Raw genomic sequence first — 27326 nt, 5'->3', positions numbered from 1 at the left:
ACTAAAGCATGAGTAGACTGATAAATCACTGTGCTGATCAGTTATTTATCTGTGTTACTGAACTCTACTAAAGCATGAGTAGACTGATAAATCACTGTGCTGATCAGTTATTTATCTCAGTGTTACTGAGCTCTACTAAAGCATAAGTAGACTGATAAATCACTGTGCTGATCAGTTATTTATCTCAGTGTTACTGAGCTCTACTAAAGCATGAGTAGACTGATAAATCACTGTGCTGATCAGTTATTTATCTGTGTTTCTGAGCTCTGATAAAGCCTGAGTAGACTGATACATCACTGAGCTGATCAGTTATTTATCTCAGTGTTACTGAGCTCTACTAAAGCATAAGTAGACTGATAAATCACTGAGCTGATCAGTTATTTATCTCAGTGTTACTGAGCTCTACTAAAGCCTGAGTAGACTGATAAAGCACTGGGATGATCATTGATTTATCTCAGTGTTACTGAGCTCTGCTAAAGCCTGAGTAGACTGATAAATCACTGTGCTGGTCAGTTATTTATCTCAGTGTTACTGAGCTCTACTAAAGCATGAGTAGACTGATACATCACTGAGCTGATCAGTTATTTATCTCAGTGTTACTGAGCTCTGCTAAAGCATGAGTAGACTGATAAATCACTGTGCTGATCAGTTATTTATCTCAGTGTTACTGAACTCTACTAAAGCCTGAGTAGACTGATAAATTACTGTGCTGATCAGTTATTTATCTCAGTGTTACTGAGCTCTACTAAAGATGATCAGCAGATGATCAGTGTTACTGAGCTCTACTAAAGCCTGAGTAGACTGATACATCATTGTGCTGATCAGTTATTTATCTCAGTGTAACTGAGCTCTACTAAAGCCTGAGTAGACTGATAAATCACTGTGCTGATCAGTTATTTATCTCAGTGTTACTGAGCTCTACTAAAGTCTGAGTAGACTGATACATCATTGTGCTGATCAGTTATTTATCTCAGTGTAACTGAGCTTTACTAAAGCCTGAGTAGACTGATAAATCACTAAGCTGATCAGTTATTTATCTCAGTGTTACTGAGCTCTGCTAAAGCCTGAGTAGACTGATAAATCACTGTGCTGATCAGTTATTTATCTCAGTGTTACTGAGCTCTACTAAAGTCTGAGTAGACTGATAAATCACTGTGCTGATCAGTTATTTATCTCAGTGTTACTGAGCTCTACTAAAGCATAAGTAGACTGATAAATCACTAAGCTGATCAGTTATTTATCTCAGTGTTATTGAGCTCTGCTAAAGCCTGAGTAGACTGATAAATCACTGTGCTGATCAGTTATTTATCTCAGTGTTAATGAGCTCTACTAAAGATGATCAGCAGATGATCAGTGTTACTGAGCTCTACTAAAGCATGAGTAGACTTATTAGTTATTAGTTATTAGTCTTAGTGTAACCAAGGTTGGCTAAATCATGAGTAGGCTGATAAATCACTATACTGGTCAGTTATTAATCTCAAAGTCTACTACGCTATCTTTCCAAAGCACACTGTTTAACGTTGTCCTGGCACCTCATATAATGAAGAGGTTTTAAGAACTTGTTATTCTGCCTTAAATTCCATTCCTGAGATAACTTTGGAGCAATATGAATTGCCGTGCTTCTATAAAGTTTCAGAAGACTAGAGAAACGGTGTGCATGTCCCTTTAAAACAGTATCCACAGTGGAGAAACATCTGGTTGTTGAATGAAACCCAGCCATTCATAAAAACAGCACAAGAGTCTGGCTGCGATTGGCTGTCGCTGGCCTGAAACATACCGAAGTCGGCTACACCCTCTAATTGGAGGACGACGTGAATGACGCGCGGAATCAGCCAATGGGCGCTCGCCTCAGCGTTAAGCACTAGCCCTCGGAAAAGCAGGCGAGTCCATTGAGAAAAAATCCAGTCTCACTGAGCTTCAACGGAGAGCGGAGCGGAGAGCCGCGCGGCGCAGCACCGAGGGGTCGCTTTGGGATTTAATTAAAGTGCTGGATTTTGTTTCATTTCATTTCTTTGCTCCGAGGATTAAAACGGGGATAGGTGAGTGCCTGTAAATGCGGCGTGTGTATTTTGGGGATGTTTATGCATAGTTTTTGCAGGAGTTTTATTGTTTTTATTTTTTTAATATATTTTTTCCCGAAGTTCAAACCACTTGCACGGTTGAGTTGGTCTTCTGGGCTTTGTGGCTGGAGCGCACGCCATTTTCTTCGTTCACGCATTGCCATGCTAGCTAGTTTGTTTTTTGTACTTTCCAAAGCAAAACCGAAGCCGCGCGTGTTTCTTAAAACGCATATGGTCTTAAGTAAAAGCCCCCCTCTCGGTTTGTGAAGAGGGGGGGTCTACATGGCTTGTGCTGCGAGTGTGGTGGGATTTATGAATGGCGCGTTTGAGTGTTTTTTTTTTTTTCTCCCGTTTTTTTCTTCTAGCGAGGGATCAAATTTCACTTCATTGAGAAAAACAAGAGGCCGGGTGGAGGGGAGGCGACGGGTGGAGGAGGAGGAGGGGTGGAGGGGAGGGTAGGGGGGGGAAGGGATTGAACTTCTTGAACTCCGAGCCTTGTGGGGTTAACCCTTTCATGTGACTTTTAAGATGCTGTTTTATTAAGGTGGCTGTAAACGAAGCTAAAGACTATTGCTATTTGTCCGTAATTTGCCCGGTCCACCTTTAGTGGTGCAGCAGTTTCACTGTGGCGTCTTAAGGTGGAGCAGGAGAACTCGGAACCGGAGGCTGAGCTTTCCGTAAAACTGGGCCAGCTTGTGGGTTTGTTTATATTCTGTCAGGAGACTTTACCACTTTACGACGGGCAAATTCTCATTTGTGCAGTTGTTCTCATCCCTGTTGGGAAGTCTTGATAATCTAGAGGAAGCAATAAGACCAGCATTATTGTTTAATTGCATGCTATCTTGATGAGCTGCTTGCCAGAAGCCCTTGTGTTTTCTTGGCTCGGTAGCAGTAGCAATAATGCTAGCTAACTACGTGCGTCAGGGGAACCGGACACGTGCGTGACAACACTCCACACACACATTTTGGTGGACTTTATTCCCTGTCTGGTGGTCTTCATATAAGCTCCCACTACGCACCAACACTACCACAAAAAGCAGACGCAATATTACATAAATTAAACCCAGTTGTGACCTCTCTGTTTGCATGCTCCTCTTCCCCCCCCCTCTCTTTCCAGTTAGGCTTAGTGAGAGTGGCTCTTTCCCTTGGGCAACAGATGGATGTGTGTGGTTATGTAAGGCCCCCATCTGTACCGTGAGGCTTAAATGGTGTGTGTGTGTATGTGTGTGTGCGTTCAAGTGAGCGAGGCTGTCCCTGTTTTTAAGCAGCATGCTCCACCTAAAAGGAGAGAAAATGAGTTAGTGCTGGTTGAAGGTGCCACACATCAAAGGAACAGTTGGTCCTGGCTTGTCTGTTTTAGGGATGTTTGCTGACAGCTGCCCAAATCTCTGGTGAAGTACTCAGCTTTCTCTAAGTGACACTTTTCCCGGCTCTTCCTTCACCAGGTCAGGGCAGGCGAGAAGAGAGCTCCAGTGTGAAGAGAGAAACCCATCCCCCCGAGCCCTCCTTCTTTCTCCAACCTGGTCCAGGCTTCTGGCCACGCTGCCGAACCTGCAGCATGGATGGCTTTTATGACCAGCAGGTCCCTTTCATAGTGCCACCCAGCGTAAGTGTCAGAGCAACCTCTTATCTTCCATATGTAAGTAGTGTTTGTGGTCGGCATCGTTCAAAATAAGTATCCTAGCCTCTCAGTAATGCTAGTCTTGAAACTGCAATCTTACTGTAGCAGGGTGTCATACTGTGTTATTTTGGGCCATTCCTATTGGGCTGTTTCCTACAAAATGTGCACACTGTAGAGCTGGAGTTATAGGATGAAAGAAAAAATTGGTAACTTCAGTACTTCTTCTGTACCTGCAGAAATGTCGTGCCGAGGAGCCTCCGTGTAGGAATTTGAGTGACCGGAAGAGGAAGTTTGTGGACACAGAGCTTGCACAGGACACTGAGGGTAAAGAACTGCAGCCACTTTGCCCATCCGACTGTGGCCACAAGATGCGTTTCAGACAGAACTGTACCAAGTCATGCATATAATCCTAAATTAATCCCCATGTTCCCACAGAGCTCTTTCAGGACCTGAGTCAGCTGCAGGAAATATGGATAGCTGAAGGTAAAATTCCTATTGCTGTTTTCATATAGACAGTATTCTAGTTCACTATAAATGCCCTAAAATCAGTCTCAATTTGACTCAGTTCAGATTGAATGAAGAATAGGGGGTTTTTGCCACTAAGTGTCTTCAGACAACTTGGTTTCAGAGTCTGGTTTGTCCAGAAGTGGAATAAAAATATTGTAAAACATATGTTTTTGGTTATAGAATCTGAGTGGCTGAGCGAGCTGCTAGAAAAGCTCAATATGCATTTATGATGGCACACATCATTTGAATTCTGTATAAGTGTGCCAAGGTATCAAAACCAGTAAAACCCTTGCCTGGCGGCCAAACTACACTGCTTGGTGGAAGAATGATTTATTGGCATTAATATTAATGAAGCATTAGTGTGTTTTATCACATTGCAGTTTATTGCTGTATTATAAAACACCATTCAGTAGGATTTGCGCTTATGTTGGACACCGATACCCTTTAACCACGGTAAAGGCGTTTTTGGCTTTGACTGAGGTTCTTAGATAGTGACACTGACTCCAACCCATGGCTTCAATGGCTATATCACTACCATGTTAAATCAGTAGTTTATACATACAAAGTCTAAGGTGTGTTTTATGTAATGTTTTGCAGTCCCCTCCCTTTTAAGGCCATACAGAACCAGCCTGAACTCCTCTTTTATCATCTTCTGTCTCCAGCCCAGGTACCCGATGATGAACAGTTTGTTCCAGATTTCCAGTCGGATAACTGTGAGTATCTGATCCTACAGTGTGCGAGCAGACAGGGAACAGTACTGCTTGTAGGGCTGCCAGTGGCTGCTTATTTGCATGTGTTTCATGAATTATTAACCACCGGCTGTAGAGTGAAAATTTCATTACTCATGGATTGATAATGTTATTGGTCAGATTGGCGACTGTGATGCGGTTTGGAGTACTGGCTGATTTTAAATATTTTATCATCTGTAAACCATAAGTTTAATATACAAAAGCTGTGACATATTTCGCTGAAAGCCCTGGACCCACTCATCAAGACCACTTGGAAGATCACAGTGTGGGCTTTTTGGCTTTTTCTTTTCTTGTGTTTTCTTGTGTGCCTTTGTGGGAAGAGCAAAAAAAAATTTGACCACTGAATGGACCTCAGTAGGGTTTCCAATTTCCATTCCAAGCTGTTCTCGAGTTCTGGGCCTGGGCTCCAACTGTTTGGATTGAAAAAGTGTGTAGCGTGTGTACTTGAGGGAGTTGTTGTGCAAGGGCCCAGTACACTACTGCAGTGCTGTAAATCACACAGCCTTCAGCAGAGTGACATTTTAATGGGTCAGGATACACACACACACTCACATGCACAAACACACTACTTTCATTATGTGCTGAACACTGGTGTGGCTGTTTCCCTTGTTAGTTTTTTTTCTTCTCCCCCCCATTTGGGGTTTGAATACGTTAGGTTGGGTGTTCTATAGTGTTAATGTGACTTTGTGTGTCTTGTGAGTGTTTACACATGCATATGTTTGTATAGGGTGTGTGTGTTAGTCTGGCATGGTACTACAGCTTTGGCAGAGGGCCTGTTAGTCTCACAGAGCCCTCTTTCATCATGCTTGGGCAAGAGGACCCTCTTCCATAATCTTGCTAGCCTATAGGTTAAGACCCTGTGACACTTTTTTTTGAAAGCAGTCAAATCCATTGCACTTACTTAACGAGAATGAATGAGAAGAATTCTCTTTGTCTTGTTTACTGTTCTTTTTAACACCACTGTGGCTCCGTGAAGAACTTTTTGTTGATGGGTATGAAAACCTTTTATAAATAAGATTTGTAGACATATTGATGTCTCAAGAAGTCTAGAAGAACTTTATAGCAGCCAGAAGCTTTACAGAACTATTCTCCATCTGTTTTAAGAATGCTACAGCAAAGTGCCACCGGAAGTGAAAGCTTTGTATTATTCTCTTTTAGTTTAGGTGGGATTGGTGGTCCTGGTGGAAATCACCTGTGCTAATGTTTTTACTGTTTTCGATCTTTCTCTGTGCAGTGATGTTCCATGGACCTCCTCAAACTAAAGTGAAGAGAGAGAGCAGCCCGAGCAGAGAGTTTTCTCCCTGTGGACAAGAGCAGAGACTCTCCCCGTATGGCGAGAAGTGCCTTTACAACTACAGGTGCGTGCCGCCTTCTCGCTGATGCAAATACCTCAGACTGAATAGCCACCAACCTTGAGTCCTGGAGATCTACCACCCTGTAAAGCTTAGTTGTAACCTAATCCACTACACATGATCTAATTATTGTCTTCAGAAGTCCATGATTAGCTCAATGAGGTAAGGTAGATCTACAGAGGGACCAATATTAAGGTTGAGTGGGTTTATTGGTGTTGGTGGAAATGTCATCATATGATATGTCTCATGGAAATCTCATAGGTTTTTTTTTTAATGTCCCATTAGGCGTCTTAAATTATAATAAACCGCATTCAGAAATATGATGCTGTTTAGAACTATCAAACTTGTGTTGAGAGATGTTCCTGTTATTTACAAGTGACTTATTGTCTGTTATCTGTTGGGACCTTAACCTCCAGGAGAGGTGGTAACCATGGTAGTGATGTTTTTTTCATTTTTTTTATCACAAAACATTTCAGGATCAGCCGAACTAACCTCTCTGTTTCTTTTCAGTGCCTACGACAGGAAGCCGTTTGGATTCAATAAGCCACTGACTTCACCCTCTACCCCCGTCTCACCGTGCGGCGACTCCAACAACACAGGGACACACCCCCTGCAGAAAAGAGTCACACCCTCAATTCATGCTCAGACACAGGGACTGCCAGCACTAGCGGGCCACGGCCACAACCCTAGCCAAAACCACCACAGAACACAGACCCCAGTTCACAGCCAAAGCCCGCCTTTCGCAGTGCCCCACCCACCTGTTGGTAATCCAGATGCCTCATACAGTACAGATCACAGGTAAGCAATATGCTGTACTACATACCCTATATGAATCACACTGCAATTCTGTTTCTATGTGCTGTAATTGCAGTAGGCCTCAAACAGCCTTTGTATTATCTTAAGAAATTTGCATTTTTGTATTACTTGATTGCCTTGTAATACAAGGCCCCCCCCAAAGGTGTCTGAAAGCACACAATTAACATATTGTTTGGTTAAAGGGGATATTCCGTTAATGCCAATATTGCAGAGACCAGTACTCTCTAGAAACATAACATGCAGCCCCATAGCGTGCAAGTCGACTCTCCTCATACGTGTCAGTTGGCCGATGTCATGCCTTAATCTGTGTCTTGTGCCTGAACGTTTAGTCAGTGCTGTAATCAGCTCTTGTGCCATTGGGTATTAACCTCTTAATGATTCTACACTGACCTGGAAAGAGAAGCTATGTTTATCCCAAGGGTTAACTCATGGAAAAAAAAAACTGCCGACGTCCCATTTGCCCTTAATATTGTGTCCATCCTTTAATGCTTAATGGTCAGTGATTATTTGAGATATGGAACACTAATTTCTACTTGGGAATGAATACTAATTAGTAGGAAAATGAAGTTTAAGTAAATATTCTAAAGATAATGATGATTGTGGCTGTTCTAGGCCTGAAAATGGAAATGGAGGAAGCTGTGAAGAAGACTATTATTTATAGTGATAATTTTTAAACATTCTTTCTTATTCTTCTTGTCTCTAGGTTCCACAGGCAGCTTTCAGAGCCATGTCTACCCTTTCCACAGCCTGATGGCCGCTGTGGGACGCCCTACCCTCCACAGACCCTCAATTCCTTCCCACGAGACAACCGACCCCCTTATCATCGACAGATGTCCGAGCCCTTGGTCCCAGTTCCTCCGCGAGGGTTTAAACAGGAGATGGTAGACCCCCGATACCCTGAGCAGGGCGTACCCAGCATGGGAGCACCTCGGGCTCCGTTGTTCCAGCAAATGTCCATCAAACAGGAGCCCAGAGACTTTGGCTTTGACTCAGGTGAGTGTGACAGGCCTACAAGCATGTGATCTTTTTGTTTGACGTTATGGGACACAGTTGGGCTTACGTCAAAGGCACATATTGCTCTAAAATCCTTCCATTTGTGTTATAGTTCTCCCTGCTGTTGTCCAGTATTTCGCTCTCACTGTACACTCGCTCTGTGATGGCGAGATGTGTGATGTAACAGCAAATCCTCTTAGTTCCTACTAGCTCTGAAATACTCTTGGCTGTGAATACTGTGCGCATTTCGAAAGACCATGTTTCAGGCACGGTAGAACGCTGTTATGCCATCATTGCTAACCTGCAGGCAAAGTCAGTATTTGCCTTTTAAACTGGCAGATAAGCGTTTTGCCTACAAATTGTGTATCAAGACTGAATTAATGAATTTAATTAATTAAATTTCTATATTGCAGAGATCCAGAACTGCCAGTCATCGTTCGGAAAGTCGGCAAACTTCTATAGAGCCAACAGTGAAGGTAAATATTCAGCTTCTTGAATGTCAAAAGTTTGGGCACCACAGGAGGTTTTAGTTTTCTGCTTCAAAGATGAATCAAACTGTTTTAGACCTTCAGGAAGATTTTGGAGTGGGGGCACACGGTTCTATTGTGCAGCATCACCTGCTCAAAAACATCCTGTGGAGTTACAAAAAAAGAATTCATTAAACAATGCCTCTTCAACTCTTCATGTTTTGGATACATGTTGCAGCCAGTGGCATGGGAAACATTTCACCAGTGGAGGGAAGAATTAAATTAAATTCTGAACATTCTGAAAGCAAACATCACACCATCTGTAAAAGACGCTGAAGATGATTGATGATTGGCTTCTGCAGCAGGATAATTATCTGTAGACAACTCAAAATCTGTAAAAAAAAAAAAAAAAAAACTACTACAAGATGCACAACATGAAGGGTTTAATATGACCCTCACAGTCTCTTGACCTAAACATCATCTAAAATTGTGGATAGTCTTTAAATGAGCAAGGCATGCTAGACTGCCCAAGCATCTCACAGAACTTGAAGCAGGGAACATAAATAAAAATTCCCCAAACAAGAATGGAAAGACGCTCAGCTGGCAACAGCAAGTGTTTATAAGTTGTGATACTTGGTTATAATCATTACTGAGAGCAGTCTTTGCTAACTTGTGCCTGTATTGTTTTCTCTGTGTCTCAGGGCTCATCTATGACGGAGAACCTCACCTGTACTATGATGACGCATGTGTGGTGCCTGAGCGAGGCGAGGGGAAAGTCAAGCAGGAAGGAGCAGGGTTTAGAGAGGGCCCACCATACCAGCGGCGTGGTTCTCTGCAGCTTTGGCAGTTTCTGGTCACTCTGCTGGATGACCCATCAAACAGCCACTTTATTGCGTGGACTGGTCGTGGTCTCGAGTTCAAACTCATTGAACCAGAAGAGGTCAGGTTTTTTTTTTTTTTTTTTTGCTGTTTTGTTTTTTTTTTGGGGGTTTTTTTTCCCTCTTGTTGTCTGCTTTGTTCCAAAATTCCTAATGTGTTCGTATTGCTGAAAACTCAAATGAAGTGTGTGTGTGTAAATGTGCAGGTGGCTCGGCGCTGGGGCATCCAGAAGAACCGGCCTGCCATGAACTATGACAAGCTGAGCCGATCACTGCGCTACTACTACGAGAAGGGCATCATGCAGAAGGTAAAGGCACGTTCCCGTTCCAATTTCTTCTCATTTTGCTTCCATTAATCTTTGATGCCCATGAAACATTTACCACTGACTGCCTTTTAGAGCAGGGACTAGAAATGGATTGGGAATGAAAATCAAACAATTTTCACAGAACACAATTGAAAACTGAAACAAATGACCACTGTTTTCAAATGGGCTGATGTAATTAACTTGTTTTAATACAAACATGCTCATTTGCTTTCTAAACCAGAACCAAATTGTAAAATTCAAGATCCAGTAGAATAAAATAAAACACAATTTTACACATATTTTACACATATTGGGCTTTTTAAAATCTCTATGGCCAATAGAAATAAAATTTTGAACCAGTGCCAATATCTGCTGAGGTTATATGTGTGTGTGTGTATGTATGTGTATGTGTGTGTGTGTATATATATATATATATATATATATATATATATATATATATATATATATATATATATATAATGGAAGAATTGGGACTAAGCTTACCTAAATTTGCATTGTAGATAATTGTTGCCAATGCATTTGGATGACACCTTACCCCAGAAAGTGTTGACGACTCTATAACCTTTTTAAATGTTTGTAATAAAGGCTTGTGTAGGCGTCATGTAGCCGAATGAACACTGCCCTTCAGTGAAGTGTTACCATTTATTTCTATTATAAATGCAGTGTTGTCACCTACACATTTTCTTTTTTTGAAGTGTGATGAGTTAATTAATTTTGTGTTACTGATTCCCATATAAATGTGCCTCCATTAAAAATACCAAAATAACTTTTTTTTAATAGAAAATAACCAATAACTTTTTTTAAAATAACCTTTACATTCCTGTTAACTGTTAAATCTGTCCATGAATGTTTAAAGTTTTTAATTGTTCTGTGAAATATATAGTAGTGTTTATAATTTACAACTAGCCAGTCCCTTTGTTGCCACGTCAGATACATATGTTGCATATATTTATATTTTCCAGGATTAATGCCTTTCTTTTTCTGCAGGTCGCTGGTGAGCGTTACGTGTACAAGTTCGTCTGTGACCCGGAGGCTCTCTTTTCCATGGCCTTCCCTGATAACCAGAGGCCCAGCCTAAAAGCAGACCCTGATGGGGCGCAGGTTCCGGAGGACGACACAATCCCTCTGTCTCATTATGATGAGGCCAGCAGCAGAGCCCCTTACCTCAGAGACGGCCGTGATCAGTGCTTGGCAGGATTACCTTTCCCCGACAGCTATGCTTTCTGAACTGCCTTTGAATCTGTTCGGACTCCTGAACCGCCACTGAGCAGGACTGATGAAGAAAAACAGTAACTACAAAACACACATACTGATTCGCTCCTTTACTCAAAGCTCCTTCCATCATGTTCTAAACAGTGGGAGTATGTAAGACCTGCTTTTTTTCATATAAATATAAAACCCTTTTCTGCACAGTCGTCATGCCATCCTTCATCTTGTGGTTTGAACTGGGGTCATGATGATTCACACACAAACACACACATTCTCCTGTAATGGACCTTTCTCCTTTTGTCTTGCAAGTTTTTTATTGATGGAAAAAAATTATAAAAGGGACTCTGCAGTATTTTTCAACACGCTTCAGTTTTCTATGTATAAATATATGTGTATTTTAAAGACTGCTTTTGTGGCACAGTTTTCCCTCCGTTTTGAGCCCGGTGTCCACTTTCCAGCTCTGTCCTGCGGTGAGATTTCTGAAGTTCTTTATGACAAAATGTACCAATGCACCACATAATGCTATCAAATGCTGAACTATCAAAGTCTATAACTATAATCTTTAATATTGAACGCTTTGCGTTTAATTCGAGCTGTGCGAGTGTACATGCTTTGTTACAGGCCAGGAAGAGTGTAAGATTTGCGCTTTTGTATCACGATTTTAAAAAATTCCTTTGAATGGAGATGGGATCGGGGGAGGGTATTGAAAGAGTAAAATCTATGTATATTATATGAGTATATTTTTGCAAAGTCTGCATTTGTTTTTGTCATCGTATAAGCTTGTATACCAGACTTTCATCACTCTAATATCTAGTATCTGCTCATTTTACACAGTGATGAGTGACAAAGTGGAAAGTTGGGCTATATCTAGACAGGTAGTTAAAGGTTTGTTTGTTTTTGTGTTTTATTTTTTTTTTTTAACCTCAACTAATATCTGAAATATGAACACTGGGAATTTGCATGTCAGTTCCAGGTTCTGCATGGGGGAGGAAAAAAAAAAGAATCACAGGCTCAAGTTTGTTGCTATGCAAAACAGTTCGTAAGTTCAGTGTAAAAAGAGGAACACTCTTTACTGTTGCTGGGTACAGTGTGCTAACTGAGCTTGGTTCACAAACGTTCTGCAACATGTTTTGGCCTGCATAAATCCCACAGGCACCTTGAATTTTGGAACTGTTTTGCCCATTCCAGTCATTTGTGCTTTTTATAGCAACCAATCACAAGCATGCAGCTTCTTTGATTACACAAATCTGATCAAGCATTGCAGCTGCTGTCTAAGGTAGCCCAACGTGGGTTTGTGATCAAGGCCTTTGTTACACAGCTCCAAAACCGACTGTTTCAGGGTCTAGCTTTCCTTGTAATCGTAATGGTTGGACTTACTGTATGGAGAACTGAACTGTCTTCGACAGTAAGGGGGCGGGGTGGACTAGGCCCCTGTAACGTGAGCTTAACCTGGGTGTCCTTACCTCCACTACTACGCTTTATAATCTGTTCTGGGTACAATAAACTCCTTTCTGCTTCACCTGAGGTTTTTTCTTTTCGTAATGTAGAAGTTGTGCAAATTTATGAGGTCAGCTGTAGTCTGAATGCCACATGACAAGCTTGTTTCAGACCATTATGAGTGAAGTGTGTGGCAGTATTAATGCACAGCACTGAAAGAAGCTGCATACAAAAGAAGCGGAGTTGTTTTAAAAGGATTAATTCAGTTGATGGTCTACTCCCGGAAATGACATGATGCTAATAAGTCTATGTTGGAGGAGAGCAATGCATCTAATTTGCTTTGGCTAAATAATTAAATATACAAGTTAGATTACTAATGTTTACACAAAACTTGCTCAAAACATCTCATAAATGCTGAGGTTTAAGATTTTGCACCAAAAATGCAACTGGCCAATTACACTAGGCCATTAATCCTGGGAGGGCTGTGAAGGCCAGCACATGCTTTTTTGTTTTTTTAAGATAAAAAGAAAGCGCCAGCCAACCTATTTTTTTTTTTTTCCTTTTCCAAGTTTCTGTGTACAGCTGAAAACGCTTTGAGGAGAACACCTAACTGTCAATTCTGTTACTCCAGATGACTTTAGCATCACTGAGGCCGTTTCCACGTATGAAAAATGTCCAGAGAGTCAGGTCAAGACATGGTCCAGAGATGTCCTTTCGCACAAGTAGCGTACAGCCAGAGATTTCCCACGACGCATTCTCACTACAGGAGACGTTCTGCAAGGGCCGATGCTATATGGCATTACCCACTGTGATTTTTTTGGAACATTAGCTGCTCTGTTCACACATGGGTTCACTCTGACATTACCAGACTTTGTACTTGAAGGCTGGCAAGATAAAGTCTGGGTAATGTACAACTGATCTGGACACACCTCCTCCGGGTAATGTCTGGAAAACGTTTGGGTTAATGTACATGTCTGAATGAGCCATACCTGCTCTGGAACACATCAACAGGGCTCAACCCTGCACTCTGCAAATGATGGGTCCAACACTTGGGCCACTGTACCACTCACCACTCAGCCTCTAGAGCAAACAATTTAAGGTATGTTGTAGCTTTGGGTTCTAGACAGTGCTAAAAAAAATGGTATCTGAACCTCCTCTGCCTTGCAGTCTATGCTCTATGCTGTCTCTTAAGTCAGTACCTTAGTAGGCAGCATTGTAATAAAGGTACCTACAACCGAATCGTGTTAGAGATGCACGTTGATGTCCAGGATGCTGACAACTACAGTCAATTTTTCACTGTCAATACGGTAAGATTGCTGCTTACTTCCGATGAGCCCGTGCTAACTCATAGGATCATGGGATACGTAAGGCAGCAAAGGGTACATCTGCACTGCCTTCACAAATGGGCAAGATGAAGGTACCTAAGCAGGCAGCATTTTATACAAACATGACTTCATTCATGATTCATGACTTGGTACCTTCATGACCTGCCTTCAGATACTGTCTGAGTAGGCAGCATTTATGTATTCACACACAGCCATGAGTTAGTGTGCTCTGGTGCTCACTTGCTGTTACCCCTGCACTCTTTTCTTTACCTTGTGACAGCCCTTAATGTGGCGAGCCCTCCATGTGAACGTGCAAATGGAGGCAAACTGGATAGGTGGAGTGAGTAGGGAGCGGATCGAGACTAGTGTGAGACTAACTTTCACACCTCAGTACTAAGGAAACACAAAATATATTATGGTTTATGGTACAAAAGCAGTGTTCAGTGTGAATCTGGAGAAGTATCTGCCAGAATACAGTGAAAATCCCAGATGCTGCTGCTGCGAGAATATGAGGAGCTAGTTCACCTAGGACCTGTGTTATTACATGCTGCACTCCATGTTACCATTCCCCTTAAAGTGTGCCCCTCTCTCCTGGGCTGTCTAGATGCATTCGGTTCACATTAGCTCTTGTTCAAACCTCAGACACCAAACATGCCTTGGGTGAATCAGGAAAACTTTAAATGATACATTTCTTCTTTATCAGATCTGGTAGACCCAGTTAAAGCCAAGTGAACTGGTCAGAACTATTCCTTATTGCCAAATTCATTAGGTGAAACCGTAGTGCATCTGTCCATTATTTCTATAACAATGCTGACTCTATGACTCTGCACTGTCCTATACAGGACGAAAAAGTCAAGATGCTTCTTCCAGTGTAATCTTCTCTAGTAAAGCTTAAAGTGTGTAACAGGTCTTATCTAAAGGTAACCTACTGACTCCCATTCCCTGCTCTCTCTCTCTGACTGAGGGCTCAGCCAAAATCCTGCTGATGACCCTGATCCGCTGTGTAAAACTGCAGAATCTATTAGGGCTGTCAGGAGCTCAGATCACGAGTGTGCTCACATAAGCCTTTTCTGAGGATGACATGGTGACAAGCCAGGCCTGAAAAAATTGTGTTATTAGGCTATGCTATATTAGGGTTCAACAGGTTCCCCAATGTTTTCTAACCACTGTGTGCAACTGGGGACAACGTTTATTATTATTATTATTATTATTATTAATAATAATAATAATAATAATAATAATAATAATATTGTATTCCATTGCATTTCAGCTGGTCAATTAATTTAATTTAAAACGTAGTTTAATGCTCTTAAAATGCCTCAACGATCTGCACATATTTCTTGGCCACACACGCTCAGCCATCAGTTCCACTGACTTTCCAGTGGATTTACTAAGCAGCCACAAAGCACAGCATTTGAGTGCGCTTGGAGAAGACGAGCTTGGCGCCCCCTGGTGGTTAAAATGCCAGATTGCAGCTTAACTTTCTAGACTGAAGTGAAATGGCTGATTCTCAGCTCCTCATTTTTTCTTCAGTTAAACGCACGATAAAGTCCATTAATATAACATAATGTATTCGCAAAGGGAAAGTGTTGGAGTTAAACAGCCCAAGTACGTTATCACAGCGTGATGGTGCTAAACATTAGCAAGCTCAAAATCCGACCTGAAGCGCTCGACTCATGAACGAATCGCTCTTTTGAATTGGTTCTTTTCGAAACATCGACCCAAATAGTACCGCAAATCGCTATTTTCCTTCTTCCGTAGAAGTAACGGGAAACAGATTCACTCCATGAGCCGGTTCTCACTGAACATGGGGAAATGAGAACCATAAAGGGTTTTAAAAATACTAAGGAACGACCCAACCCGCAGACGAACACAGCAGATAAGTAAAACGCGTAATTAACGTACGTTATTTAATTTAATTTGTAAAGTATCAAAGTGGTTTGGGCGCAGGTAGCTAGCTAACCGAATCACACCTCCGATCATTCTAATGCGCAGCTCCAAGGGAATCGGTTCATCAAGTGAATCGAACGTTTCCACACTACGTGAAAGGCAACGTTAAGGGGATTGGCCGACGCCGTTATCACTCAAGTGGCCTTGACTTCGACTCGTCGACAGATGGCGGTCATCTTTCAGACCTACCGAGCTAGCTGATTTAGAAACAGTGCCTTCCTTCATCAAGTCGCTTTAAGACACGACTTAAAAACAACGAAAGCTGATCTGAGATCAGGGAGAAGCTGCTTCCGCCCTTCCCGCCTCGTCATCCAAGCATATCCAGCGGCTGTAAGTAGGAAGTCGACGCTTTCCGAGAAGAGGGGGGACTTTGCTCAACTTGCCTTAAAGATTTGACTCCGCTTACGGCGTATAACTGTAAGGCATGGCGTATCCAGGATATGGCGGGGTAAGTTGGAGTTTCTTGGTCCTGTTATGTGCGTTTTCTGTAGCACGCAGTGTAAAAGGAGGACATGTAAAACGAGGCGTTTGCTCGACCGAGTTAATTAGCTAACGTTAGCCAATCAGATCAGGTCGAAATGTTTCGGGCTAGGTTTCTGTGTGTGGAGAAATGGCTGGAATTGGCCCTAACAGAAACGCTGTTTATTATTAATAATAATAATAATAATAATAATAATAGTTCAAGTACTGATATATTTAAGCTATTTATTAGGGGAGTTATTGCATACCCTCAACAGGTTTAATTTTAGAGGAGTGTGGGGTGGGAATGGCCACTACGGGGGGCGGTGACCACGGTTTGTTGAGATAGCAAGGCTCGTAGTAGACTAGCTAGCCAGCCCTAATATTGACAACTAAAAAGAGGAATTATTATTATTAAATAAAGCATTATTTTCTAGGAAATTATCTTGATTCGTATGTGGATTGTAGTCAGAATTGTTCTAAAAAGTATTGGTCCTAGACAAGTTAGCCAGCTAGCTAGATACCATTAACCTAGCTATAGCTAATAGGTGCTAGATCGCTAGAATAGTACCGATGTCAGTATTACTAGTATTAATATTAGTAGTGTTACATATAATAATCTAATATTAATAGAAATACATAGGTTTGTATAATTCAGTAATGTGATTTTAAGTGAAATGGAGCACTAAAAAGAAACTAGTTAGCTATCTAGCTCTTTCGAGGACTGGTGAGAAGAGCCAGTGGTCTCAGTGTTTACAGTGCAGATATGACCAGTGAACCTACACTGCCTGTACTGCCTGTACTTCTGAGTTGTTGTATGTAATATTAATGGTGAATAGTGCTAAATCATTAAAAAATTGTTTCACAGCCATCATTAAAACTTGTCCCAGCTATCCCAGGTAATGTATGTAGCAGCCGACACTGTTATACTGGTGACTTCCGTTGGTGAGTGGTAGTGGAGGTGAATGCAGGGTTTAGAGTCTTGCCCAAGGACTCTTATTGGTGTAGTGTGGTAGGCTTGCCCAGCCGGGGAATCGGACCCTAGTTTGCCACAGGGAAGGTTGTGTTGTTAACGCAGTAGCTTTGTGTGCTACAAAGAGGGGTGGGTGGTCTTGGAGCTGATGGCAGTGGAATTGATGGAGAGGAGGAGGAGGAGTTTGGGCGTGGTCCTTCACCCAAACTCCATGGTTCCATTCACTGTAAAATTCAGCTCTGTAAGTTTTTCGAGGGCTTAAACACCAAACCACTCTAAAGGGCTTGGTTCACATCCTAACGTTCTGTTTTTAAAGAAGTAGCGAGACGTTGTCGGAACTCCCCTTTAAGAGACCCTGCAGAAGGTTAAACGCCTCACTAACGCTGTCTTTCCGTAAGGTCTGACGAGAAGCCCTGCAGGTGGGAGGCTGTTTCCTTATTTTGCATCCTTATGATGTTCCTCTATTCTCTCCTCAGCGTTTGCCCAACGGTCAGATGTTCGGAAGGTGAGAAGTGAAGAAAGCGGTGATGTAAGCTGTGACAAAAGTCCGTAGAACTGAAATGGCCGAACTGAAGTGTGGGCATGGCTTGCTGTTGTAATTAGTTTGAAAGCAGTTATAAGAAGTTTCATCACTGTGTCATAGACACTGTTTCGAGAACCTGGGTTTTTAGATTGCACAGTTGTGCCAGTTTCTCACGGGTTGTTGCAACAGAATAAAGGAAAGAATAAAAATGTTCACCTGGTTTACTTACTCTCCAACCACGTCACCCTGTTGTTATTCCACACGTAGAAGAATTCATAGCCTTGCTGTTGGGAACAGTGTACATTGTAAACCAAGCTCAGATATTTCCAGGGTGGCCTTCCAATTCTGTCTTCTGCATCACAACAAGTCTAAACAAGACCACGAAACCCGCTTAGCTGTAAAAGGGAAATTTCAGGGAAATCGCATCACTCCTTGAAGAGCATTGTGAGTGGAAAACACTGAGGTCATATGAACAACAAGTTTCAAGTGTTTATGGATACACATGCAAAATACAAGCAAAAATATACAGAAAGGGATGGCAGAAATAATGAAAAAAAACGTGTACATATTTGTGTGTGTGTGTGTGTGTGTGTGTGTGTGTGTATTCTGCGATCATCATCATTAATCACAAGTTAAAATGCTAGATAGCATGTCCTAGAATTAATAGGCGGGAGAACAAATAAATGCCTAATAAACTGTCTATAGGACATTTATTTTCCTTATAATATCTCAGCGTAGTTTAAAAAACTTTAATCTCAAACACGACGTGTGTGTGTGTGTGTGTGTGTGTGTGTGTGTGTGTGAGAGAGAGAGAGAGAGAGGTAAGAAAATGAGAGTTAGTGTTGAGATTTGATCCATATTTCAGTATTAATAAAGTGTAATCTACCCACTGAAACACACTACCTAGAAACCTTAGGCCAGAAGCATGCTCAGTGCAAGTGTGCAAATACACACACCCACATACACATACAAACACACATATCTGTATGTGCGCGTGTGTATTTGCGTTTGCGCAACTCCATTGAACATGCTTCTTGCCTAAGGTGTTGGAGTGGCTCACGTGCTTGTGAAAGTACCACACTTACACTGGTACTGATATGATGACACATTTGCGTTACACCTACAGGATCGTATTCATATCCTTTAGGTTTCATGCATAGGTGTCCCAAAAGTTGTGCCCATAGTAGATATTAGGTGTGTACGGATAAGGACCTCCTGTTCCGTTTTTAAACTTCTTCTAATAACTGAATTTATTTGCTTTTCTAACGTTGGAACAGTGCTGACTCTTAAAATATCTGGATTTTTGCTAAAGATTCCCTGTCGATTGTAAAAGAGTGGGATGGAAAAGACTAGCTAGCGTGATTTATCACTTATTCAGAATGACTGCCTCTCCATTCAGCTGTGCAAAGTTGATTTTTGGTTTAGACTGAAGTAAGTCCTACTGTGTTCTGAACCACATTGATTGTTTGCACAAAACAAATGAAGATCCGGATGTGTTTTGAGCAGATTGAGAGGTCCGTTTGGGGTGTGTACTTACAGAGAGGAGCATCTAATGTTGTAAACTAAAGTAAAACTAACTTTAAATACTTGGCATGTCTTGGCTCATCTGAGTAGGTGATAGATAGGTGATAAATTGTGTTTACTAGATAAAATGAATAGTTAAGCCACCCCCCCCCCCCCCACACACACACACACACACACACACACATCCCTACCTTCTCTTTATTGTAAAATAATTTAAGCCTTGGTATGACCTGACCACACAGTGTAACCCAGGTTAGTCTACTTTGACTTCTAAACGTAAAACTCCCTCGACAGGGTGTACAGTATTGCCCCTCACACTGCCTCCGTTCTGCAGTAACACACTGCATGCTCATCTTTTTCAGCATCCAGTGCAAGTGTTTGGTGTTCTGACTAATAAATTAGCATAGTTGTAGGTGGTTTCTTTTGACACTTTTGTGAATTTGGCTGAATGTTTCAATAAAAATAAATTTAAATGCAGAGCAACTTGACTGACTGGTAGAAGAAAAATCTTTGTACTTTGAAAGTCTTTTTTTTCTCTCTTGGAAATGTAATCGAGATTTCACTCAGCAGTACATGTATGTATGTATGTGTATGTATGTGTGTGTGTGTGTGTGTATATATATATATATATATATAATTTTTTTCACAAATTCTAAGATATCAGGAAATAAAGACAGCTTCATTTGGTAGGATAAATGCTGTTAAAGGACTTAGTACTCATGCAGTAATTGGATATTTGAATTATGAAATTGAATGATTTTATTTGTATTATTTTTATTTATCATTTTCAGTTCACAGCATCCAAATGACTGGTGTACTAATGAGCTGCAGTATAACACAGGAAATGTGTGGGCTTTTGTGGAGAAACTGTCACTTTCTGTTTCTTTGCCCCTGCTCTGTGTAGAGGCCAGTAGTGGGGAGTTGGATAAAAAATATATTTCTAATTAATTTTCTACCCAATTTGAAGCGCCAATTGCCCAATCCCTGCTCATGTGAACTCCCCCTGTCACTGGCAATGCCCCAGCACTAGGCACATCTCCTCCAACACTCCTCCTCCAACTCTAGCTGCTGATGGCAATCAGCATGACCCAATTTAAACCAGCAATCCGCGAATCATAGTGGCAGCGCCTTGATCACTGGAGGAATAGATTGTCCCGGGGAATAGATTAATAGTGTTATGTTTAACGGTCTCTCTCTCTCTCTTTTTTTTTTTTTCTGTGTTTGTTTTCTGTCAGTATGGTGGTCAGATGCCAGGCATGCCCATGCAAGGAGCCCCTATGGGTGCCCCTCTAGCTAGGGGATACCCACCTCAATATGGAGCTTACCCTGGGACATTCGCTGCACCTCCTGCCCAGGACCCCATGTGGAGTTACTTCACTGCCATAGCCGGCCAGGTACGAATGCTGTAGAATGCTGACTGTGAGTGTCGTGAACAGCTTTTTGAGCTTGATCTTGTTTTGAGGAACCAAAAGACTTGACTTTTCTAATAATGTGGATAACTGACTAAGGTGGGTGAAAAGGAAACTTTAGCCTCATGTGGTCATGTGATAAGGAAATTTCGTGTTTTCAGGACGGCGAGGTGGATGCCGAGGAGCTGCAGAGATGTTTGACGCAGACTGGAATCAGTGGCACCTACATGCGTAAGTTGAAAAAGTGTTCTGCATGTTGTAGAATCAACTGTAGCAGTCCAGTCACTATGACATTGCTTATGTTAGACTAGCCGATTAATATACACCATATGTCCGAAAGTATCCAAACACCCCATTTTATTAGTTAAGTAGTTGTTGCTGCATCAGCTGTAGACACATCTTGTATAATCTCTGTAGAAAACTGTTACCAATAGAATAGGACACATAGGCTATATGCTGCTGCATATAGATGTAAGGACTGATCTAGAACCAATTGTCCCACATCAGTAGCTGACCAAACTGTTTTGTGTGGCGTAATGCAGTCAGAAACTCACAAGTAATATTCCAAGATCCAGTGTAAAGCCTAGAAGAGGGTGACACTGCACCTAAAGGGAACACACTATGAGTGGCTTTCAATTCAGAAGGAAAGTAGGATGAAAAAGTGTGGACTTATGGACTGCGCTTTATTCCCTATTTGTTTTGCAGCCTTCAGTTTGGAGACGTGCAGGATTATGATTGCCATGCTGGATGTATCCTTCAAAGTCCTTTCCCTCACTTTGGTTTTGTTACTGTAGTTTCTCATTGTCTTATGGCCTATAGCTAAACGCTAGCTATACACTAAACTCCCAGGAAACCTAGGCTAGTCATGATGTGTTTACTGTGTGTTCACTGAGTACTGGTTAGCACATTACCGGACCAAATTACAGAAAAAAAGAAAGAAAAAAGATTTTTTGATTTTTTCCCCCCCCTTTTCTCCCCAATTTGGATCGCCTGTTACCCAGCCCATACGTATTCTTTCCCTATCGCATGCAATACTCCCAACGCTATTGAGGGTGAAGACCAACACACGCCCCTCCAAAACGTGTGCAGCTAGCCAACGCCTCTTTTTAAACTGCCGCAGATGCAACATAACCAGGCAACCAACATGCCTGGAGGGAAGTGCCGTATACCCGACTCCGAAGCATCCCCTAGCAGACGCCAGTAGCGGTCAGCTCCGTCTATGCACACTGGAGAGAGTCTGGGGCCCCGGCTGCCGATGGTTTTTTGTCCATTGAATGATTTAAGCTTCAGTTCATGGGCAGATACCCTGACATTCTCTGTTTGCTGGCACAATCCACAATTCATAGGTCCATCAATAACACCAAGCTGTTCTTGTCCCAAGGTAGCAAAGTAGCCCCAACCCGTGATACCACCCCTGTGCTCAGCGATTGGGATTAGTTCTTACGCTGAAGTGCAGAGTTTGGTTTTCACCAAACATAACACTTTTTTTTTTTTTGCAGTGTTTTTGAAGAGTAGTAGCTTCCTCTTTTGCTATCTTTCCATGCGCTCTATTCTTATTCATTGTTTGCCTGGTGGTGGACATCTTTAAACCTTAATGCAGGTTTATAGATGTTGCCCTGGGGTTCTTTGTGATCTTCCGTACTATTTTTCACTGCATCTTTGGAGGGATTTTTGTTGGATGACCATTCTTTGGTACAGTACCAGTGGTCGCCAGATTTGAAGCTTATTTGTCTTGCAGTGGATTGGTCTAGGATGATTGGTCTGGTAAGATTTTTTACTGAGGCCCTCAGGAATCTCTTCTGGCATTTATACCTGCTACAGTAAAAGTATACATTAGTTGTGGCCAATAGAAAAGTATATTATTGTACCGTGATAAAATTTTACATATATCTACACTCTTTATTGGTGTCGGTGCTTTTGAACTCCTTAACTGTATTACTGTAGAGGGATTACTCTGGCAAAATGGGTTTCGCTGAGTTTAAAGAGTTGTTTACTGCATTAAATGGGTGGAAGCAGAACTTCATGATGGTGGACCGGGACAACAGCGGAACTGTGGAGCCTCACGAGTTGTCGCAGTCTATCAGTAACCTGGGTGAGTTAGCACACATCTATCAGGGCTGTCAATAGTGTCTTTCTCTGGGGCTCCTGGATAACTGAACTAACTAGAGTCTCTGTTAAACTGAAACCTGAGTGTATATTTTGCTGAATATCTGGGAATGCGGAAGCTCTGTGTGGAAATTAGGATTTGTGTTCTCACTTTGCAGGGTATAGACTGAGCCCTCAGGCTTTGGGCTGCATCATCAGCCGCTTTAGCCGAGGAGGCAAAATCTACTTTGATGACTATGTGGCCTGCTGTGTGAAACTCAGAGCTGTAACAGGTGAGTGGGAGCTTGGCTTTGCCTCAGAATTGAGAAGATCAAACTATTGGTCTTTTGGATTCTGCTGACTGAAGAGATCTTTGGCCTTTTTGTGTTCTTTGATCACTTTATGTTTAAGTGATCAGGTTTACATGAACATGTTATTTTATGCCATAGCAATTTCATTATGCCATCATAGCTAACTGCCTTAGGAAGAAGGTTTCTTTCATCTTTAACTTCACATGGCACTGCAGACAGAATGTAGGGGTCACTCTCCCTATATATAATTTTAATGTGAACTGTAATGTAAATTAAATGTAAACATTTAATCTTAAATTCTGGAAATAAATCTGTTGCCAAGGATTTTTAGAACTGCTGCTGCACAAGCTTTTTGGTGCCCAGCTATTGCAAAAAAGCCATGAAATCCCGATGAGTCTGATATAGGGGTGCAGTGGTATGTGTAGCTTTCTTATTTATTTCATTATCAAAAGCAATATTTTTACAAATCCTTTAATCAGATATTATTAAATCAGTAAAACATTTATAAATGAATTATAAATATAAATTTATAAAAGCACAACTATAGTAATGCTTTTTTAAGCCAAAAAAATTGTTTTGATTCCTTTAGGGGTCATTGTATCTATTATTATTATTATTATTAATATAATAATAAGAATAATAATAAAGATGACGCACAAACCTTGTCCATTCTGATATAATATATTGATATAATTAGAATATGGCAGTTGTTTTTTACATTGTATCTGAATGGGTTCATAATAATGCCTTTTTGTATATGTAAAGTTGCTATTTTGGAGATTATTTTGAAGGCTCCTATTCGACAACGATGATTTATTAATACATCATGTATCAAATAGAGGAGGCATGTAGTTGGCCGTTGTCTTCTGTATCCCTAATTGTTGTCATAATATACAGTAAAGATGCCGTATTTCCATTGAGGAGCAGTTTTGTAAATATTTCTGTTTTCTGCAGAGACCTTCAGGAGGAGGGACGCCATGCAGCAAGGAGCAGTGAACTTTCAGTACGATGATGTAAGTGAATGCAGCTGGCACCACTGCTTGATTTATAGTTTTTTTTTTTTTTTTTTTTTTTCCCCTTTTCTCTCTGTTTTGTATGCATGAACGCAGTGCATGCTGATCCACTATCTGGAATTTCAGCCCTAGTTTTACATTTACACAGGCAGCAGGGGTTTCCTTGTGAGTCATGGTGTGAGTGAATATTAAACTGGCTTGCTGGCACACAGGCCAAAGTGTTTTTTTGTGCTTAGTTATAGTTTAATGTGCAGTTGCTGTGAGGGTGAGGGTTTCTTCACATTAAGAATTTTAGATATTTAAACCCCTTCAGTTTCACATTTTATTTAAAACTGAAAAAGCACATCAAATAAGTAGACTTAGTGAGTCCATTTATAGTAGTCTTATTGCCAGATGCTGACATCTGGAGAGTCTGACATCTATTGTGGGTTAAGTTGTCCACATAAGTGAATTTTATCAGATTTTCATCAGTTAAACTCTTAAACCACTTGGAACCAACAAGGATTCCTAGCTCCCCCTCCCCCCCCGTCCTTAGGGTGTAATAGAAGTCACAGAGCATAAGGGGTTAAGATGTGTGATATGGGTTTAATATAATGATACAATAAGAAAGTTTGATCACTACTGTATATTTCTATAAGAAACAGTGCCGTCATGTCATTTACAGTTTAAGTGAAATAAATCTTAAATTTAAGATGTTTAAAATTCAAATGTTTAAAATGCTAAAACTTAAAACCTTATAAATAAATAACATGAAATCTAAATATAATGTAATATAAATATAAATTCATATTCAATTACAATTTAATGTAGAAAAAAGAGGTTTGTAATGTCAGTAACACCTGTTTTTGTATTATTTTTACTTGAATGCTTCAGGTTTAAGTAAATCAATAAGTAGAACAAGCTAAGCACAATGCAAGACTTTTACAAAACACATTTTGAAGGAAGGAAGTATTGTCTAATTATTGTTATCAGCAGAATTCCAGAAAATACTGAGATCATTTTTTGTCAATATCACACACCCCTACTAGACATTCATTACATGCTTGAAGAATACCATAAAAAAACGGAAAAATACAAAATACATAAATCAACCCGTCTTACATCAGCTTCTGACTTATGGAAGCAAATGGTAAAGATACGTCCCTTCGTCTTCGGTTTCTGAAGTCAGGCTGTCCTCAGGACTGAGGGGAGCAGTAACCTCCCATTAGCCGACCTGCATTCAGACTTTCAGACAGAGTGATCTACAGCAGTGCTGAAAATATCCTCAGTTACAGTAGTTTGTAGTTTGAAGAATTTAGACTCCAAATGTACCTCAACAGCTATGTACTACACTGTGCCTTAATTTAAAAAGTCCAAGTAATACATGAGTGCAAGCACAAACCTTTCTAGTGGATAGTGTGTGTGTGTGTGTTTTGTATATGTGTAAGTTTGTATGTGTGTATTTACTTATTTAACTTCTGCCTGTAAAATGGAAAACATATTTCAGCTTTGTGGTCCCTCACAACTGGACCTTCCTAGATAGTACTAGAGGTACCTGTGAAAATATATATTGTCCCAATTATGAATAATTATCTCAGCGCTGCTTGCTAGTTTTGGGGAATACACTAATGCATTTTGAAGTAGTCTGAGCAGTTACTGAGAACACAGAAGCACTAATAAACACTGTTCACCTCATTTCAAGTTATAGCTTTTAAACCTACTACAGAAGTCTCTCCTAAAGCACATTTCTTAAACACTAAACGCACAATAACAAGCAGACAGATTATGGCTGCAATCACAGTCTTATGCTCCTAGGCCTTTTAATATGAAAGAATAGCAGTTTGCACATTTTTACACAGTGCTTTTGTTTCCTCTTGCAGTTCATCATGTGTACTATGTCTATCTAAAGAAGACAGAAGAGAGACTGCGTCTTACAGGAGAATTGTGAAGCTGTTGGAGCTCTGCAGAAAAATAGAAACGTTTGTAAGCAAATGTAAACGAAGTATATGCAAAATAATAATAATATATACTGTATATCTCAATCACAGCATTTAGAATGGCTACCTCGATCAACATGTAAGTGCCAGTGGACAGATTAAGCAGCGACTGAGGTTTGCTTTTTCTGTTGTGAAGCCATTCGATGCCAGTTGTATGTAGAGGGGATGCACCACATCACTGAGCCTGTATTGTGCCAACATAATCTTTAATATTGTTTTTATAATCATTGTCGTTTCTAATTTTTAAACATTGTTACCAGTTTTGCCAAGCAAAAACTCATCCACTCCATATTGATATTGTTAATAAACTACATATGAGTTTAACCCTGGTGTTTGTGTGAATAAGGGGCACTAGACTATGATTACCATAACTGACAGCTGAATGAGAATATTGATATGATGAGGATCTAAAAGAAGAAAGGCATTTACAGCTTTTTTTGCTTACGATTAATAGAAGCTCTAGATGTCACTCTCATGACAGACTCCTGGAAGCCCCATGTTTTCTTTCCAGTTAATCTTGGACTTGTGTCCTAAAATGTGTCCCATGAATAACATACCAATGACCAGTAAATCATTTTATTATTTTACTGCTTTTCGTTTAAATTGGGTGATCCATCCATCCAACTGTTCCTTAAATGCAAGCCTAGCAGTAAGTCAACATGAGCCTTACCTTCATTAAGACTTCCCCAAACAAAACCCAGCAGGGACACTCATTTCTCCCCGTGCACTCTGGTAGCTGCGTGTAGTTCTGCTGTGTAAGCAGGCAGGCATTGTTCGAGAGGGACAGAGGGATGTCAATCATGTGATCATTAAGAGTCTTAGGACCTTACCTCTTTTTATGCTAAGAATGAAACTAAATTCAACATCTACAGCATATTGTCTTACCAGATTGGGACGATCAATAACTGAATGACAGAAGTCTAGCTCCACAAGACAGAGTGCAGAACTCCACAACACACCAGAGTGTTCTGGAAAGCATGCTGCATTGTTTGTTTGTGAACAAGCTGTTGCCCTAACACGCTAATTAAGGTCTGAGATCTTGCTAAAAGGTACAGCTCAAGACCAGTTTTTGCTGGTAGATGGTTTTCAAATGCATTAAGCTGGACTTTGGTGGTCAAGGTGGTGATCAAGCTTTGTCAAAATAAACCCCCTCAAACTTGGCCAAACTCCACTTGGCCAAGAGCTAGGCTGGTCAACTACCTTAACCAGCTTAATCTGGCCAGGCTGTTTTGTTTGGTACCTTTTTTTACTCTTAAATTGTTCAAAACAAAAACAATACTCTTCACAGTGAGAGACATTATGATCAGGGCTGAATAAATGTTTGTAGGTCACTAAATACACATACATAGACTGAAATAGAGAA

At 40.9% G+C, this 27326-nt stretch overlaps 2 protein-coding genes across 4 annotated transcripts; both read left to right on the top strand.

Annotated features, from left to right (window-relative positions):
• Positions 1-1918: 1918 nt before the first annotated feature.
• Positions 1919-12467, top strand: etv5b (ETS variant transcription factor 5b). 3 transcript variants are annotated; one of them, XM_072682904.1, is made up of 12 exons: positions 1919-2039; positions 3506-3666; positions 3918-4005; positions 4117-4164; positions 4851-4901; positions 6172-6295; positions 6800-7087; positions 7809-8098; positions 8512-8574; positions 9267-9505; positions 9650-9751; positions 10757-12467. In XM_072682904.1, the coding sequence occupies exons 2-12, from the start codon at positions 3619-3621 to the stop codon at positions 10994-10996; spliced, it is 1581 nt and encodes a 526-aa protein (XP_072539005.1). In that variant the 5' UTR covers positions 1919-2039; positions 3506-3618; the 3' UTR covers positions 10997-12467. The 3 variants fall into 3 exon arrangements, with proteins under 3 accessions (XP_072539005.1, XP_072539003.1, XP_072539004.1); XM_072682902.1 differs by having other exon boundaries at positions 9650-9757; XM_072682903.1 differs by lacking the exon at positions 1919-2039 and adding an exon at positions 2706-2755 and having other exon boundaries at positions 9650-9757.
• A 3536-nt stretch (positions 12468-16003) lies between these two features.
• Positions 16004-26287, top strand: gca (grancalcin). The gene is made up of 8 exons (XM_072683721.1): positions 16004-16138; positions 20405-20563; positions 20740-20809; positions 21284-21327; positions 22523-22670; positions 22843-22956; positions 23929-23987; positions 25847-26287. The coding sequence occupies exons 1-8, from the start codon at positions 16115-16117 to the stop codon at positions 25871-25873; spliced, it is 645 nt and encodes a 214-aa protein (XP_072539822.1). The 5' UTR covers positions 16004-16114; the 3' UTR covers positions 25874-26287.
• The last annotated feature ends 1039 nt before the right edge of the window (positions 26288-27326 follow it).

The sequence above is a fragment of the Salminus brasiliensis genome, chromosome 7 (genome assembly GCF_030463535.1).
Source record: "Salminus brasiliensis chromosome 7, fSalBra1.hap2, whole genome shotgun sequence".
NCBI classification, from domain to species: Eukaryota; Metazoa; Chordata; class Actinopteri; order Characiformes; family Bryconidae; genus Salminus; species Salminus brasiliensis.
Note: the sequence above shows the minus strand (reverse complement) of the source record. Positions and strands in the feature narration are given on the sequence as shown.

Excerpts from the sequence above, each read along its gene's own strand:
- etv5b (XM_072682902.1), top strand. The coding sequence starts at position 3,619 with ATGGATGGCTTTTATGACCAGCAGGTCCCTTTCATAGTGCCACCCAGC. Across the intron at positions 8,099-8,511 it reads AGACTTTGGCTTTGACTCAG|AGATCCAGAACTGCCAGTCA; the intron begins GTGAGTGTGACA and ends TCTATATTGCAG. Across the intron at positions 8,575-9,266 it reads CTATAGAGCCAACAGTGAAG|GGCTCATCTATGACGGAGAA; the intron begins GTAAATATTCAG and ends TCTGTGTCTCAG.
- gca (XM_072683721.1), top strand. The coding sequence starts at position 16,115 with ATGGCGTATCCAGGATATGGCGGG. Across the intron at positions 16,139-20,404 it reads CGTATCCAGGATATGGCGGG|TATGGTGGTCAGATGCCAGG; the intron begins GTAAGTTGGAGT and ends GTTTTCTGTCAG. Across the intron at positions 20,564-20,739 it reads TCACTGCCATAGCCGGCCAG|GACGGCGAGGTGGATGCCGA; the intron begins GTACGAATGCTG and ends TCGTGTTTTCAG.